The 19,543-nt window shown below is 41.0% G+C and overlaps 1 protein-coding gene across 9 annotated transcripts in view; it reads right to left on the bottom strand.

Moving 5' to 3' along the window:
* RALGAPA1 (Ral GTPase activating protein catalytic subunit alpha 1) overlaps positions 1-19,543 on the bottom strand; it is a 678,446-nt gene that overhangs the window by 59,762 nt on the left and 599,141 nt on the right. For all 9 annotated transcript variants that reach the window (XM_033952521.1, XM_033952520.1, XM_033952524.1 and 6 more), the window contains one exon: positions 13,173-13,297. In XM_033952521.1, coding sequence (XP_033808412.1) covers positions 13,173-13,297 — 125 coding nt within the window. The remainder of the gene's footprint in view (positions 1-13,172; positions 13,298-19,543) is intronic.

Genomic DNA, 19,543 nt, shown 5'->3' with positions numbered 1-19,543 from the left:
TCGCCACTTTAAAACTTTAGAAAGTTTGCAATAGCCCGTACCGTGCATGCGCGAGTGCCTTCCCGCCAGACGTAGGCGTGCGGTCCCTCAGTTAAGGTAAGCCAGCTAAGAAGCCAACTAGGGGAGATGGGTTGTGAGAATATCTGCCTGCTGTCCCTGGATAACACCTGTTATGGTAAGTAATTGTACTTAACCCCAAGACAAGCAGGCAGCATATTTTCACACATGGGTGACCTCCAAGCTAACTAGAAAGGGATGGTGGGAGAGTTGGCCTTTAAGAAAATATAATCCGTAATACTGAGTGGCCGAAGTGCCCATCCCATCTAGAGAAAGACTCTAGACAATAATGCGAGGTGAATGTATGAACTGAGGACCAGGTGGCAGCTTTACAGATTTCCTCAATAGGAGTAGATCTAAGGAAAGCTACAGAAGCTGCCATAGCTCAGACTTTGTGAGATGTGACACGATTTTCCAGTTGCAGTCCAGTCTGAGCATAGCAGAATGATATGCAGGCCACTACCCAGTTGGAAATCGTTCTCTTGGAAACAGAATGCCCCAACTTATTAGGATTAAAAGAGAGGAAGAGATGGGGAGCAGTCCATAAGTCTGTCCTGGTGAGGTGAAAAGCCAAAGCACACTTAATAGTCCAGAAAGCAATGATGCGTTTTTCCTACAAAAGAATGAAACTTATGAAAAAAAATCTGGAAGAACAATCGATTGATTGAGACGAAACTTTGTCACCACTTTCGGTAGAAACTGTGGTTGTGTGCATAGAATCAGTTTACCATAGAGAAAAACTGGTAAGGATGAATCTGCCACCAACACTTTTTTTTTATAACCGAAAGGTGTTAAAACCAATCGATTGGGAAGAAGAAAACTCCAAACCCTGAGAATTCAGGGATATTAACATCCGGATAGTGGCCAAAAAGTCAAAGGTCCGAAAGGGCTAATGGACCCCAGAAAAAAGAAGAGGGCAATGTGAGGAAAAAACACACAAAGTGTATTATATGAACAAATACCCCCCGAGCAAGCAAAAAAAGGAAAAGCTGCGATCAACACCAGAAGAAAAAATATCCTAAAAAGGATTGAGTGGCCTCCTCCTCCCCTACAGCCACTCCCAAACCTCCGGCATGAAGTAGGAAGGAATGTAGGAGACTCTGTCATAGTCTGGATGCTCTCAAGCAGACACCCTCTAACATTAGTGGAACAGTGGAAGGCCAGTGAAGTACAAATACACCTGGTTGATCCTGTATTGCAGCAAAACAAAGGAATAACTGTAGTGACGGGAAGACTAACAGATCGGCTCTCCACCCTTGTTAGTTCTCGCCACCCAGAAAAAGCCAATTTTCATTGTTTCTTCTTTTTATCGAAAAGGCAGAGTCAAGCAGAGGAAGACGATGCTGTGGACAATATTAATTTGGTGTATAGTAGCAATGTAGGCTCTCCTTCCACATCAACACCGAAAAGAAAGTCTTAGTTTTAAGTGGAAAAAAAGGAAACTGAGGCTATGCTCCTGAGGACCACGTCAAAAAGACTGAGAAGTCTTTTATTAAGCAGCCTGATGAACTGACATAAATGTTGCCTTTACCTCCTTGATTGAGAAGAAGCAGGTACAGATGGAAAGACACTAGTGCCTGAAGATTTCTTCAAGGTCGATTCTACCACTAGAGACTCATGAAGTTGAGGCTGTTGAAGGACTCAAGTGGAAAAAACGGAGACTTGAAATGCATGTAGAAAGTCTCCCTCAAAAAGGGAGGAAGTAAAAACTTCAATATTTCCCTTTGGCGATCATTCATAATCCAAAACCTCTAAAAACTCTTTACTGCATTTAAAGTCTGAAGGGGCAGAGTCAGGCAGTGGAAGACAATGCTGTAGACAACAACAACTGTTCAGAAGAACAAGCAGCAGCAGAAAGAGATGCTCTGGTGAAGCTAAAGCTGAACAATCACCATAAGAACATAAGAATAGCCTTACTGGGCCAGACCAATGGTCCATCAAGCCCAGTAGCCCGTTCTCACGGTGGCCAATCCAGATCACTAGTACCTGGCCAAAACCTAAGGTCTAGCAATATTCCATGCTACCGATACAGGGCAAGCAGTGGCTTCCCCCGTGTCATCAGCTGTAGTAAAGAATGGTTCCTCAGAATCTCCAACAGAGTCAGAATTCCGGATGGAATGAGTACAGCGCCGGAGAATTAGTGCTGAAGTCTCGAGATTGTGGTCGGTGCCGTGACTGGCTCAGACTGGACTGGCACCGAGAGAGGTGGTGTTCTTCAACCTTTTTACACCTATGGACCGGAGGAAAAAAAAAATTATTTTGTGGACTGGCAAACTACTAGGACTGAAATTTAAAAACCCCGTTTCCGCCCCGTCTTCGTGAGCTCGGTCCTCACAAACCATCTGATCCCATCCGCACAAACCTCAGTTATGATTTTATACTGAATGTATTTTATTAAAGTACTAGCTTTATAGCCCGTTACATTAACGGGTGCTAGAATATATGTGTGTGTCTGTCTTTATTTCTTTCTCTCTCTGTCTCCTTAGCCGCTTTTTCCTGTCCATTCTCCCTTCTTTTTACCTCCCCTGTGTTCACCAACACCCCTTCACTGCTCCCCTTATCCAGCAGCAGCCCTTCTCTCTTTGTTTTACCTCCCCCCTGTCCATCAGCACCTCTTCCTGCTCCCCCTATCCAGCAGTAGGCCTCCCTTCATTCCCCCCCCCCGTGTCCATCATCACCTCTTCCTGTTCCTCCTGTCCAGCAATAAGCCTCCCTTCTTTTTTTTCCCCCCTGTCCATCATCACCTCTTCCTGCTCGCATTTCCCTCCCCCTCCAGGTCCCTGTGCAGCAGCAGCAGCATTTTCCCCCACCCTCTTCCCTACTCTTACCACGAAGTGGCCTGCTCCTTTTGGCCCCTCCGCCTTCCATTCCCGCAGTCTAGCCTGCTCCAAGGGCCCCCCCCTTCCCTTATTGTGTTCCCCACAGGCAGGCCCAGCTTCTCCCTGCACGTTACCTTTTTTAATTCTGTTGCTGTCCCTCGCATGGCTGCCTGCCTGGTCCCATTAAGCGGCTCGCGGCTGAAGTCTTTTTTGTTGGCGCTTCCCTGCCCTGTGTTTGTTTTGGTGTTTGTCTCTTTGGCTGATGTATGTGGATTTTTTTTTTCTGTGTCTCTCTCTCCTTTTATTTTTTTCTTTCTTTCAATCTTTCTCTATTGCTCCTTGTCTTTAAGGGTTTTTTTTTTCCTGTGTGTGTCTCTCTCTGTTTGTATATGGAGGTGTCATATGTCACCTATTTTTTTGTAATAACTGAAGTTTCAGAGTAAGTTTTTTTTTAATGTATATTACCAGCATTCCTTCCCTCTCCATTTCCCTCCCCCTCACTACTTTCCTGTGCAGCAGCAGCATTTCCCCTACGGTATTATTATTATTATAATAAAATATACCCTATATCAATGCCCCTGGCTACTGTTGTGTGAACTATACTAACTTCCTAATATATTATATTATAATATTAACTTTTCATACCTTATCTCAACCATAACTCTCAGAGCTCACAATTCACAGTTGAACATTTTGTTCACTAAAACAGTAGCTTTTCCTTTTTCCCTATCCATGTTTCCAGATTATATCCCTGTGTCAAGATGTTATCCATTTTACAAAGAGGCTTGGAAGAGAGCCAAAATAATAAAAACTCTTTAAGGTTAACATTACCTACTAAAGTTGAAACCGTTCAGTTTCTGGAGCTAAGGTGTGCCATTTGAAAATGAATTTGTGTTCATGCTTCAACAAATATTGAGAGAGATCACCTGATTCATTCTGACCATGACAAGTACTATATATTTTAAATCCTTCAGTCGATGACCAGTCTGTTCCCAATGAGCTGTGTCATCTTGACGCAGGAATATAACTTGGAAGCATGGGTAGGAAAAGGGAAAGCGACAGTTGTAGCGAACTTCTATTCGATTGTGAATTGTGAGCTCCTGAGAGTTATGGCTGAGATAATGTATGAAAAGTTAATATTATAATATATTAGGAAGTTAGTATAGTTCACATGATAGTAGCCAGGGGCACTGACATAGGGTATATTTTATCTGTTATAGCGTCCCCTACTGAAGAAGCATTGGTGGGCGAAACTTGAGTTGGGGGAACGACTCAATAGGACAGTAGCTGAATATATTAGCACTAACACTAAATCTACTTAGCAGTGGTTGCCATAATAACAAAGTTTACTGCCAAGGACATTCAGATAAGTCAAACATAATTGCATTAGTAATGTGGAATAATGCTTTTTTAAAACAGGCGGTATGGGATAGTTAACAGCTATGATGGTCCCTATGACCACTTGGCACATAAGTTGTGGGTCTGAGCACTTCATTTAATAATTTATTTATTTAATAGAAACATAGATTGTGTTATTATAAAAAAGGTTCTCTTAAACTTATAAGGAAGTTTAAGCAATAATATCACAGCTTTTCCCATAATTACTTAATTGATTATAAATATAAAACACCTGCTCACATTTATACCTTTTTCAAAGTATGCGTAAACTTGTGTGTGTGAATTAGAAGGCTTTTGGGGCTGATTCTAGGAGCCTACTTTACACAAGCACCTATATTACCTTAATAAAATGGCCTTTAAAAAAGGGGCCATTTTGTACTCATAGAGGAATCCTGTTATAACATTAACCCTCCTCCCCCCAAAAAAAAAGATTAAGTCACTAGAAATCTTATTAATAAGCTTTCTCCTAATATCTGCTTATAAGAAAAACATTTTTGAAATAAGGTTGCTAGATTTCATAGTAGTTAACATTTTGGGAACAGTACTACTGTCTACACAGGCATTTGATTGGTTCAATAGCTTGTAATATTAAATGAAACACACTTGCCAAACTATTTAATCAAATCAAATATATGCAACTGTATTGGTGAATAGCCTTATTCCAATAACTATATGGGATGCACTTGCCAAAATTAGCTTCTAGGATAATAGGTTTCATTATTTGAATATGAATATTTTAAAAGTTTCTAAAGTTATTTTCTTCATTCAGGATGTGCTGTTGTCAGAAATGGCGATTACATAAAGCAGGTTAAAAAATTTAATAATTAAGAGCTTAAAAACATTTACAGCAAATGTTGCTATCTACTGTGAGATCTTTTGATATGTGGCATGGTGAACACAGATAGCAAAGCTACTTACCTGAATTAGGTGTTCTCCAAGGATAGCAGGCATATATTCTCACATGTGGGTGATGTCATCCACAGAACCCTGTACGGACACTGCCCAAATTCACTGTCATTTTAAATCTTTAGGCAGTGCCCAAACTGCATGTGTGCCGGTGCCTTCCCACCTGATTTCAGTTCACGAGGACCAGTAACAAAGCTAAAAAGCAAATTAGGAGAGGTAGGCGGGCTATGATAATATATGCCTGCTGACCTTGGACAACACCTGCTACAAAGTAAGTATCTTTGCTTTCTCCAAGGACAAGCAGGCATAATATTCCCACACGTGGGACTCCCAAACTGCCAGGATCATGGCTCTGGAGTAGGATAATGGATATACAGTGGTACCTTGGTTTACGAGCATAATTCGTTCCAGAAGCATGCTCGTAAACCAAAATACTCGTATATCAAAGCGAGTTTGCCCATAGGAACTAAGGGAAACTCGCTTGATACGTTCCCACCCACTCCAACCCCCCAAGGCCAGCGGCGCTGCTCTACCTCCCAAGAACTGGCATCGTGCCCCCCCCCCCGTGATCTGGCATTCCCCCGCTCACATTGCACCCCCCCGCCGCGATCTGGCATCCCCCAGCACCCACCCGAACACACTGCTTACCCCCATCTGGCACCGGCACCGGCATCAACGCACAGGACATGCCAGTGCCTGAATATCTGTGTCTTCTTGTTTGCTGGGCCTTGAGCATCTGCGCATGCTCAAAGCCTTCGAGTTCACGCTCTCTCCGAGATTCTCGTGAACTTGAAGGTCTTGAGCATGCATAGATGCTCAAGGCCCAGCAAACAAGAAGACGCAGATCTTCGGGCAGTGTGTTTGGGTGGGTGCTGGGGGATGCCAGATTGCGGCGGGAGGGGGGGGTGCGACGCGAGCGGGGAGGATGCCGGATCGCGTGGGGGAGGGTGCCAGATCGCAGGGGGCGCCGCTCGCAAATCGAGGCAAGCTCGGTTTCCGAGGTGCCGATTTTGCGAATGTTTTGCTCGTCTTGCAAAACACTTGCAAACCGGTGCACTCGTAAACCGAGGTACCACTGTTGGTGCTCAGGAAGTAAAAAGATTCTACAAAACTGCTTATCCAACTGACTGTCTCTCCTGGAGTTCTGCTCTAACAGTAGTGGGAAGTGAAGATATGGATGGAGGACCAAGTAGTCGCTTTGCAGATATCCTCAAGAAAGGCAGAGCAGAAGTGAGCTACTGAGGCAACCATAGCTTGAACATTGCAGGCTGTTACATGGCCCTATAGTGTTAGCCCAGGAGATACAATCTGCCAGCCAAATAGAGATGATTCTCTTGGTAAAAGAAATGCCAAATCTGTTAGGGTCAAAGGCCACAAACAGCTGAGAGGATCCTCTATGAGATTTAGTCCAGTCAAGTTAGTATGCTACTACTACTATTTATTATTTCTATAGAGCTGAAAGGCGTATGCTGTTCTGTACATTTTAACATACAACAGACAGTCCCTGCTCAGAAGAGCTTACAATCTAATTTAGACAGGACATTTCAGGGTTGGGGAGATAATGGTAGAAGAAATGATACAGTTGGTATAAGTATCTGACAGCAGTGAGTGGGAGTTAAGAGTTGAAAGCAGTTTAAAAAAAGTGGGCTTTTAGCTTGGATTTGAATACTGCTAGGGATAGAGCATGTTTACAGTCCAAGGTGTGAAGACCTTCTTCTCCAGAATGGGAATGTGGCTTTGGAAATAAAACAGGTAAAATGATGGATTGGTTGAGGTGCAATTCCAAGATGACTGAGTAGGAATTTTGGATGAATTTGGAGCACTACTCTGTCATGACAGAACCTTGTGTAGGAAGGATCAGAAACAAATGCTTGAAGTTCACTCACACGGTGTGAGGACTATGATGAATAGAACTTTCCAAGTCAGAAGTTTTAGAGAACAAGTTTGAGTGGTTCTGTTAAACAGTATGTGTGATAGTATGAATGACCTGCCAGACAAATAGAAGGAAGAGAGGGTGGGGGTTGGGTAAAGATGGGTGGAAGGTTAGGGTTTGGGTAAGGGACTGGGAGAGATAAGATATTGATGTGTTATTGTTAATAATTTCTTAATGTAAGTATAATTATAAGCTATGATATATTTGTTGGCTTATTCTGTAAGTGTTAAAACGTAATAAAGATTGAACTGAAACAAAAATAGAAGTGCAGTGGGCAAAACTGAAAGGAGTTATTGTAAGGGTAATAAACCTTTTTGTGAGGTAAGTAAGAGGAAAAGAAGGTAGCTTTGGTTCTCAAAAATAGTAGCTGAGAAGGTAAGGAATAACAGGTTAGCTTTCATAAACTACAAAAGATTGCAGAAAGAGGAAAATGGGCAATAATATCTAGAAAAATTAAGAGTAGCTGGTCATATAGTCAGGAAAGCAAAGAGGCAAACTGAAGAAAAAATAGCTGATACGATAAAACAGGGAGACAATTAGATATATCAGTGATAGGAAGAAGTGCAAAAGTGGCATTGGGAGACTAAGAGATGAAAGGGAGAAATATGTAGAAGATGATAAAGAAAAGGATAAATTGCTTAACAAATATTATTCAATTCTGTGTTCACGGCTGAAGTGCCTGGAGCGGGACCATAGAAATCAAACGTGAATAGGGATGGAGGAGTAGTAGATCCTGATCGATTTTCAGAGGGTTGTGTTCATTAGGCGCTAGCTAAATTAAAGGTAGACAACGCAATGGGGCTGGATGGTGTATATCCAAGGTTGCTGAAGGAAGTTAGAGAAGTTCTGGTGGCTCCGCTGACTGAATTTTTCAATGCTCCTCTAGAGTCAGGAGTGGTACTGGAGTACTGGAGGACTGGAGAAGGGTAGATATAGTCCTTTTCCACAAAAGTGGAAATAAGGAAGTAGAGAATTACAGGCCAGTAAGTCTGACTTCTGTAGTAAGCAAATTAATGGAAATGCTTTTAAAACAGAGAATGGTGACGTTTCTGGAATCCAGTGGATTATAGGACTGGAAGCAACATGGATTCACTAGAGGTAGGTCTTGTCAGACAAACCTGATCAATTTCTTTGACTGGGTGACCAGAGAATTGGATAGAGGGAGTGCGCTAGATGTGGTGTATTTAGATTTTAGCAAAGCTTTTGACAGTGTTCCACACAGATGTCTAATAAATGAGTGCCCTCGGGATGGGTCCCAAAGTGACGGGCTGGGTCAGAAACTGGATGAGTGGAAGGCGACAGAAGGTAGTGGTCAGTGGAGATCCCTCTGAGGAAAGGAATGTTACCAGTAGTTTGCCTCAAGATTCTTTTCTTGGCCCTGTTCTTTTTAACATTTTTGTGAATGATATTGGTGAAAGGCTGTTGGGTAAGATTTGTCTCTGTGCAGATGATACCAAAATCTGCAATACAGTAGACACCCCAGATGGTGTGAGCAACATGAAGAAAGACCTGGTAAAATTTGAAGAATGGTTTGAAATTTGGCAGCCTAGATTTAATGCTAAGAAATGCAAGGTCATGCATTTGGACAGCAAAAACCTGAGGGAATGGTACAGTTTAGGGGGGTGAAGAACTTATATGCATGACAGAAGAGCGGGACTTGGCTGTGATTGTATGTGATGATCTTAAAATGGCCAAACAGGTTGAAAAGGTGATGGCGAAAGCTAGAAGGATGCTAAGGTGCATAGGGAGAGGTATGGCCAGTAGGAAAAAGGAGGTACCGCTGCCCCTGTATAAGACTTTGGTGAGACCTCATTTAGAATATTGTGTAGAATTCTGGAGACCGCACCTTCAATAAGATATAAAAAGAATGGAGTCGTTTTAGAGGAAGGCTACTAAAATGGTGTGTGGTCTTCGTCATAAGGCATTTGGGGACAGACTTAAAGATCTCAATCTGTATACTTTGGAGGAAAGATGGGAGAGGGGAGATATGATAGAGACATTTATGGCATAAACATGGCGTAAATGTGCATGAGTTGAATCTTTTTCATTTGAAAGGAAGCTCTGGAATATGACGGCATAGGATGAAGTTAAGAGGTGATAGGCTCAGGTGTAATCTAAGGAAATACTTTTTTACAGAAAGGGTGGTAGATGTGTGGAACAGACTCCCAGAAGAGGTGGTGGAGATGGAGACTGTCTGAATTTAAGAAAGCATGGAATAGGTGCATGGGATCTGTTAGAGAGAGGAAGAGATAATGGTTACTGCAGATGGGCAAACTGGAAGGGCCATTTGGCCTTTACCTGCCATCACTGAATTGAATTTATTATATTTGATATAACGCTTGCACTAAGCTTGTATTAAGCGGTTTACAATACTAATACATTAGAAACGAGGGTTACATTTTCAGTCATTAGAAAATTTTCCCTCTCTGTCCCAGTTGGCTCACAATCTTCTTACAGTATCTATGTAAGACATATTTAAATACATGCTAGAAAAATATGAAGAGATGTACTATAAATACTATAGGCATACAAAAAGGCAACATAAGACTATGCAGACATATGAAGACTATGGCGAGTAATCACATAGGATTCCATAGTGTTGGTGGAACAGAGTTGATTTCAATTGTTTCCAGAAGGAAAGGTAGGGGATTTTCTTCAATGAATCTTTGAAGTATGGAGTTCCATAGATTAGGACCCGCATATGAAAAGGCTCTCTTTCTAGTTGATTGTAGTTGTATCTCTCTCAGGTCTGGGATTTCAAATCAGTCATGTTGAGATGAGCTCTATTAGGTTGATGTTTCTATAACTGGAAGGTCTTCCATGTCTTTGCATAAGCCGCAAACATTGCAGGCTTCTTTTCCCTAACAACCACCTCCAAGTAACCCTTATGAATCACAGCTGTACGCTAAAGAGCCATGTCATAAGACCAAAGTGCTCTGGATTCTCCATGGGTAACTGGGCCTTGACTGAGGAGCCCCGGATGAACCGACAGCTTCAGACACCTGCCACTTTGTAGACGCACCAGATCCGCATACCAAGGCCTGTAGGGCCAGTCCATAGCCACCAGATTCACCAGCCCCCTGATGGTTTGCTATTCTGCAGATGATCCAACCCACCAAGGCTCACAGTGGGAACACTTAGTGAAGCTTCTCTGAGGGCCAGGGCTGAACCAGGGTGTCTAGCCATGCTCTTCCCCACTTGGCTCTTACAATTGTAGAAGTGAACTGCCTTTGCATTCTTGGCTGTGGTCATTAGATCCATGTTTGGTTTGCCCAAACACTATACAATGAGGGAAAAAGCCCTTTGGGACAGAGACCACTCCCCCGAATCCAGAGTCCGCCTGCTTAAAAAGTCAGCCTGGACATTCTGCACCCCTGCCACGTGGGCAGTTGATAGAGCTTGCAAGTGAATTTCTGCTTACTGGTATTAACACCCTTTCCTCCAAGCATAGGAGAGCATTTCTGATGCCTCCTTGTCTTTTCACCTAAGCCACTGCGGTGGCATTGTCTGAAAACACCCCGACTGCCTTCCCTGTCAGGAAAGATTGCAACTTTAGTAAAGCCAATTAAATGGCTGTCAGTTCCAGATGATTTATGGACCTCTTACTTTCCGACTGGATCAACCTACTCTTTGTGGGGATGGGGGTAACTGTAATAGTGAGACCCCAGCTGATCAGGCTGGTATCAGTTGTGAAGGTCACCCAAGCGTTGATTCTGAGAGTCATACCCCTCAACAAGGCATCTCCCTGAAGCCACCAATGCAAGGTGTGCTTTGCCTCTGCAGTCCAGAGGAGTGGCATCTGTAGGGAGTGGTGCTGTGGAGACCATCTGTACAGAAGAGAGTACTGGAGAGCTCTCACCCAGGGAACAACTTCCAGGGAGACCATCATTGAGTCCAGCACCTGAGGGTAATGCCAAGCCGTGGGGCTCGGAAAAGCCAAGATCTCCACGAGCTTTTGTTTGTATAGCTCAGAAAGAAAAACATGGCCCTGTGCCGTGTCGAAGTGCACTCCCATATATTTCATGCACTGAGTTAGTTAAAGGTGACTCCAACCCAGGCTATGTAGAAGGCACACTATCTGCTGGAATGCATACTTGTTGTCCTCTAGAGAAGAGACCCTGATCAGCCAATTGTCTAGATAAGGATGTACTTGGATGCCCATTCTGCATAGGTATGCTGCTACAACCACCATCACTTTGGTAAAGGGAAGCCATGACCAAACCAAAAGGAAGCACCACCAACCTGAAGTGATGCTGAAGAATGAGGAATCTCAGATATTTCCTGTGATCTGAGAAGATGGGGATATGAAGATACACCTCTGTCAGATCCATAGAGGCAAGAATTCTCCCTAAGTTATCGCTGCTGTAACAGAGCAGACCATCTCCATGCAAAAGCAGGTGACCTTCAGGGCCTTGTTTACTGACTTCCAGTCCAGAATGGATCTCCAATATTCTGTGCATTTCTTGGGCACTATGAAGTATAAGGAGTATCTGCCTGAGCCTGACTCTTTTTCAGCAATTGGGTTCTATGGCATGAATGTTCTAGAGTTGTTGCACTTTTGCTTGGACTCTGGCCTCTTTCTCCAACCGTCTGTCTGAGGAGTCTAGGAACAGATCCGGAGGGGGCCAAGAAAACTCAATCTTGTGCCCCTCCTGAATAATGTCCAGAACACAACGGTAAGACAAAATCTGTTCCCATTGTTGCCAGAAAGCTGACAGCCACCTGCCGATATGAGGAGGGGCAGCAGTTGTCCTGGCGTCATTGCTGCTTCTTGGAGGATGAGCCACCATGGGAACCTGTGAATTGTTGATGCCTGGAACAGCCAAATCTTTGTCTGGACCCTTAAAAAGGCCTCTGCAATGGAATCAGAGGAATCAGAGGAAAATTGATGGGATCTCCTAGAAGTATGAAAACTGTCTCTGCCGCCCCAGCCGAACAATGGCCATGCTGTCTAGTCTATCCGTAATCAGAATAGCACATGAACAATGATACCAGAAATGTTTTTAAACAAAAGATTTTCTTCTTGTCAAACTGAACTCTCAAACGACAAATAGGCAGACACAGGCCAAATCACTGTTGATGAGAGCCATCTTTTTAAACAATATTTGAATTAGTTGTTTTGGGTTTGGAGTGGGAATCACACAGTATTATGACTCACAAATATTTAATAGTACATAGCTTTCCCCTTAATGTCAGCCTCTAAAAGAGGACATAACCTGTACTATATTATTGAAAGAGTCACTTTCAATGGAAGCCTGCCATAGAAACTCATCTATAGATCACCCTATAATTCAACCACAGTCTATGCCTCCCCCTTAAGCCCCCCTCACCTTAACCTCTCTCACCATTCGAAACTTCTATTTAAATTGCTGCACAGTCCTTGTATTTAAAACACTGTATAATCTTTGTATTGTCCAAATGTATTTAAACTACTGTATAGTCTTTGTACTGTCCAAATGTACTCCACTGTGAATGTTTGCTTGTAGACCGTTCTGAGCTACTGGGAGGACGGGATAAAAATCTAAATAAATAAATAATAAGAGTTCGGGTTGTAGGCTAGGAACTAGAGAATCCAGGGATCTGAACTTTATTTATTAAACTTGTGACCTTGGACAAGTCACTGTCTTCTATTGCCTTGAGTAGAAACTTAGGACTAAGATTTACTACTGTTCATTAATTCAGTTTAATGCACTTTATTTAACATAAGCCCAGTATTGTAGGTTCTATTTTCTAATTAAGCATAAAGCTTGCATAACTGCAAGTAGATAAATCAGACCCAGAGATTGTAAGCCTTCGGTACCTGAATTTTTAACTTGCTTTGAGGTTAGGTTTGGAAAAGAATGCAATTAAATCCAAAATTCTCAAACCTTCATTAGTATATTCTAAGGCACTATTCCTTTTAAATGCATTTATAAGAAGGGTACTGCATTTTCAGCTTTAGTGATACAAAAAGATTTTAAGTAGTTTATCACAGTATGCTGTGCAGAAATACTAGACTACAAGAAGGAAGATGGTTTGGGGTGACTTCCAATGAGATTTTATTGCTTCTTAAATCTTACCTGTATCAGGAAGCAGATGATGATGGGGGGCAGGACAGAACACCTGGGCAGCATAGTCTTCAAAAGTTGCGGGTTCCAGGTGGTGCTGGATTATTGTATCCAGGTATCGTGCTCTCTCCTCATAGCTAATTTTTCTTGAAGTTAAGTATAATCTTAAAATTTAGGGAACAATATTGTTAAAAAACAGATTAATGATGGTCTCAGTCTTTTTTACATGTAAAATTGTCTACATGCTGAGGTTAAAAGATGCTGTCTTGTATTATGCATTTGATATACCACCTTTGTATGGTACAACCAAGGTGGTTTACATATTATGTACAGATACTAGTGAGCTCACATTCTAAGTTTTTTTTATGCCACTTATGTATGTTAGTAAAGACTTGAGAATCACCTGGCTCAACACAGATAAAAATCACACAAACTTTCCTTAAATATTTCATCAAAAATCTAGCTTTCTTGTACCTCAGTTCAGAGTTTTGTATAGTTATGAGATTCTGTTTTCAGAACACATTGCCTAATATCTGCAGAAAAGTCCTTGAATAGAGCTCTGCACTAGAGGCCCACCAAAACCAAAACTATCTGAACAGTTTTGGCCAAAACCAAAGCTGCAGCTGACATTTATCATTTGGTTTTGGCTGAAACGATAACTTGAGGCCCACTGGGGAATTGTCAGACCTTGCAGTCGGCAGCCCTCTACTAAAACTACAGATTATATCCTCCAGTCACAGGAACTACAAGCACAGGCTAACAACTGGGAGAGCCATTTTAACAAGGACTTCTCAAAATGTCAATGATGGTGGGTGTAGTTAAATATCCCCAATATAGGAACTTTGAGGACATGTTTAAAAAAAAAAAAATCGAGATTGTCAGCTTTTTATGCTTACTCAAACTATGCAAAAGTAACAAAAGAAAATAACACTGAAATGCATCTCATTTTGTATTTAGTTATAAAATTGATTAAGGACATGCATGATATTGATTCTTACCAAATTGAGTCCAGATACTGGTCTACACTGTGGACATTACACCAGCCTGATGCCCAATCCAGAATAAAAAGCTCACCTTTTCTCATTTACTAACAACAAGCGCAAGAGAAACACACATTCAAAATTCATTTCCCCTCCAGTTAGAGGTTGCAAACTGAAAAAACACCACGAACATCTTCTCTCTCACCATGCAGCCCTATGGGGTAAAGACCTAGATCAACTGCTTTCGCCCACTATCTACGGGGAATTTAGGAAGCGCCTAAAAACATACCTGTTCCTGAAATACCTAAACAATTGACCCGCTAACCCCTCTCTCTCCCCTACCCCTTACCTTTACCCCCTCCTTAGTCTACTTGAATTTCACGGTACTGTGATACATATAAACTGTTATCTTTATCTTATCGTAATTTTTCATTGTTATTTTCTAAAACATGCGGCCTATTCCAAACAGGTTCTCTCGGACATTACCTACCAAAATGTACATCTTATACTTTTGCTCAGCAAATTGTATTTCTATTTTCTTGCTTTCTTAAAAGTCTCTGCTCTCTGTATTTCCTCTAAATATCTGCTTATTGTATTTCGTTGAATGTCCAGCTCTCTTGATTGTAAACCGCCTAGAAGTCGCAAGATTGTGGCGGTATAGAAGAATAAAGTTATTATTATTTGAAAACAAACACTGCAAGTTCCCTTTTTATAGAATCTATGCTTCATCTTCATCATCATATCCAATAGAGCCTGGAAATTCTTTAGAATACCCAAATAGTATCCAAGCCTGAATATATACAATTTAAATAACAAAAGACCATATTTTACCTCTAAGCAAAATAGCCTCCACATACATGAACTTCAGCTAATGAAAACTGAAACTAAAAGCCAGTGTTTTTACAAAGGATGACGTTGTGCCATATATAAAGTGACAGCTTATGTCTTATCGCCACAGAGAGGCTAATTCCTGACATTTCAGCATGGGAAGGAGTGCCTGGAGATCACTCCTGTTCTGGCTACACTCAGACTCAAAACTGTAAATCTGTGATGAGGCTAACCACGTGGGTGATACGTGGAATAGATACAAATTGTGAGAACACCCACTCTGTTCTTCAATATAACCAACTACATTTGAGTGTAGACAGCAGTGCTCAGAACCATTCAGATAGTGAAAGGATTACAACAGGATGAAACTCCCGAAAGTAGTGTCTTCAATGTTCAATCATTGCACTTCAAAAAATTTTTTTTTAAATTATAATTTTGAATACATTTACAATATCCAATTATTCAAGGAAAAAAGAAAATCCCACAAAACAATTCATAATCATTCATACATACATAATTCCTTTTAAGCCCACATTATGGGGAAGCATGTTACAATTTCTAATCAAACAAATTAAAGAAAAGATTAAGGACAATAATTCTCAGTTCGTCCTAACGAACCTTGAATCATTCCTTACTAATTGGGATTCTAATAATAGCTCCTCTTTTTTCTCAGCAGATGAAACAAACTTATTTCTGCTCTCTCGCAACTAAAAATTGTTATAATTGTATGAGGTCCCAAAAAACATACTCAATCTTTCAACTTAACTAAACATTTACAAGGAAATTTCAGGTAAAAAGATGCCTCTAGGCATCTAACCTTTACTCTAACCTTTACTCTAACTTTCAAAATTTAAATTGGTGAAAACTCTAATTATTGGAAATATACATCAATTAAAATGATGATTTTTTTTTAGCTTTATTGCAATTTAAAATTGTAGCAGTAGAGAGCTCTAAAACAAGCATTTTCTTTACTGGTGCTCTAGTACATCTAGTACATTTTGCGCCAAGCTCCCAAATATTCCTCAACCACATTTTAGGCCAATATTACCTAACCAATAATTTAATGGCAAATAAATGGGCAACACCAGGATATTTGCAAGCTTGTATTATAAGGTAATTTCAGACTCAAAACATTTGATAGTCTGAGGCACTGGCTCCCAAAGCTGACCTGAAGAACCCCCAGCCAGTTGGGTTTTCAGAATATCCACGATGAATATTCATGAAAAATTTGCATGTTTTGCCTCCTCTGCATGCAATTTTCTCTCACATACTGGAGTCACTGGTCCAAGGAAAGCATATGGAAATTATCCCAACATGAATTACTTAATGATGGAACTTAGATCCAGTGCACACTGAAAAGAATATACACAGGCGTGAACATCTGCATTTGGAGACATAAGGCAAGTACCTTCAAAAATGTGGAAAACCCAGAATAAAAACATCTTGGATGATCTGCTGCATTTATAGAACTGTCTGCCACTTTGATATGCCTCCTCATAAATAGGCAGTAGTACTGTGACCATCATTTTCATACATTATTTGCAATCAGGACCTTAAAAATGTTATGACCAAAGAATTTACATGTTCACAGTTTAGTCCAGTTATGAGACAGACAGAGCAAATATTTTGTTCACTTATTTCTTAACCAACAGTTAAAATTCATTTATATGCTTTTCAATGTATGAAATACTGGAAAGAATTATATTAAAGAGATTAATACTTTTCTATCAGTACAACTTTTCAAAAAAGGACAGAAATTCATTAAAAAAAATATGAAAATCTTAAGAGAGTCTGAAAATTAGAATCATCAGTTCAGTGTTCTTGGAAATCTGAGTTTCTCCCCAAAATCCCCATTGATTTCTATGGGGAAAATGTTACAGGCTGCAGAACACTCGTTCCAAAAGTCCCCCTCATCCTTCCCGCTTAAAGCAACACACGGATAAGAAAGCCAAAACAGAAACAGCTGGTACACAAAGGCACCTTTCCCCACACTTCCAAAGATACAGACACCCACTTCCTATCATTCCCATACACCTATAACTTTACATTTGCTAACAGTATATCCACACCTTCACGTCTTCTAAGAGACAAAGGTAAATAAAATATAGTTGATGAAGGATGATACCAAAATCCTTTCATGTCACTTCACCCTTGTCCTCAACCATAACCCCACACCTCCTATCTATAGACATAGCCATATATTCAAAAACAACCCCACAACTGGTCTGCACATAAAACCCATGCCCACACATATCCATTGTATACACCCCTCCATCCACATTGTCCTTCTGTACAATCAATCTAACAAAACATACATCCACAAGCCCTATTCACAGACTATCTTCCATACATTTTCTACACCAAAACACATATTACTCCCTCCCACCTATATATATATATAAGCACACTTCATATACACTAAAGCAGTGTTTCTCAGCTCAGTCCTGGAGTACCCCTTTGCCAGTCAGGTTTTCAGGATATCCACAATGAATATGCATGAAAGAAATTTGCATATAATGGAGACAATGTATGCAAATCAAGTTTATGCATATTCATTGTGGATATCCTGAAAACCTGACTGGCAAGGGGGTACTTCAAGACCAAGTTGAAAAGCACTGCACTAAAGCACTCCTCCCACACCCCCGAAAACATATACCCTCAAAATCCTCTTATGCAACTCACATACAGCTTCATTCCCCTCAAATACAGCTCTCCAAAAATCAATGCTGCGAATGTTTCTACACACATGCTTTCACTATTTCTTTACAACAATTTTATTCATTTATTTACTGTAGTTTTACAAATGTTCACTCCTTTCAGCAGCAAATACTTCTATTAGTGAAATTGTGCCTGCAAAATATCCTATTTTAGTACTTTTCTTTAGTAATTCCCCCAATAATTATTCATATTTTTGCTGAAATCAACTGTGCCTATAATCCCTAAACAGAAGCACAGTTATGATAAATACATAGCTGGATCTTATGTCATTAAAATAAGAAGGCAGGCATATTTGTAAAGACTTCACAGAACCCCTAAACATTTCTGCTAACAGAGTTCCTGCTGGGTACTGACACTGACAGCAACACAGTACACATGCCTCTTCTCTTCTATCACCTTTGCCTCTATGATAGTATTGACAAGATACTAGGCTCTTCAAGTGTTGTTACTTTTGAACAACCCACTCCAGGCTTCCTGTTCCAGCAGGCCCGATTGTGCTGTTAAACACAGAGCGAGAGACTGAATGAATATTTCTGTTGTTCACAAAAATGGCTAGGGAAATGGCTGTCGAAATGGAAGAACAGCAGGCAGCAACATACAATTACCAGGAGAAAAAACTAGCATGCTGACTTCATGTCTGCTAGTTCCTGAGTTGAGAAATCTGTTAACCTTCCTCCCACAACTCAAAGTCATCCTGCTGGACCTTGCATATATTACTTGGCAGGCCTCGTGCAAGACATTTTAATAGGCATAAAAAGAAATAGAATTTTCCTACAACTGCCCCTTTTAACACATGGCTTTGATTAGAAAGGCTTTATATTAAAAAAAAATAATGAAAATGCCTTTATTAGAGGTTGTTTTTGGTTGCCTTTTAAATATTGTGCATGCGTGCAAGTATGTTTATGCTTGAGGTACAGGGCATTTACTCAGTGCTGCTTAAGAAACAGGTTTTTATTCCCAACTAGCCCACGAGCAGGCTAGAGCAAGGACTGCTGTTGAAGTACGATTCAAAGCCACAGTGGGGAAAGAAAAATGTCTTACAAATATGCAAAACAGGTGAAACAAAAAGACATTTGTTACAGCACTTCCTTGTTACAATATGATTTGTAATCACAGATATTGCCAACCATGCATTGCAAGGCCATTTAATTTTCTTCATACATTTTACCATCGATTACTGACTCGTGTTTGAGTCCTTGCGACTTGAGGAAGATCATCAAGTTTTCACGGCAGAAATACAGAAGCAGATTGCCGTGCCTTTCTTTTACGCAGTATAAATTTGATTTTGTCGCTGTTATCGCTCAAACACGATCCTCCTCCTCCTCCAACACTGCCCACCTGCTACTGCCCAGATGAATGGTACATTGTTAGTCTGACATTTCTGCTGAAACCTGTCTGCCTTGGGAGACCCTGAAGGTACTGAAACTACAGACGGCATAGATTTCACTTCTCAGATGCATGCAAGTCCCAGTGGCAGCCTAGGAGTGACCCTCCACTCCAATTTGTCACTCTCTGACAATATTTCTCGTGGTATCCACTTCATTCTACTACCTCTGACAACTCTGAAAAATCAGAAGATATTTTTGAGAACCAGACTTTCACATCATCCGCCTCCTAAAAAACCTTTACATATGCAATCCAATCACCCCAGCACTGCGCGCAGTGCACTAGCTACACAAACGATGTATATTCAAGGGCCTGGTAATGGCCTACAAAGTCTTCCACAACATGGTACCAAGCTATATGGCCTCCAAACTACCACCTTACATCCCAAACCGTCAACTTCGCTTGCAAGAAGAAAAGATCCTACTCACACTACCTATCATGCCTCTGGAACCAACTATGATCTCACATCAG

Source organism: Geotrypetes seraphini, chromosome 7 (assembly GCF_902459505.1).
Source record: "Geotrypetes seraphini chromosome 7, aGeoSer1.1, whole genome shotgun sequence".
NCBI classification, from domain to species: Eukaryota; Metazoa; Chordata; class Amphibia; order Gymnophiona; family Dermophiidae; genus Geotrypetes; species Geotrypetes seraphini.
This window is presented reverse-complemented; position numbering and strand designations above follow the sequence as displayed.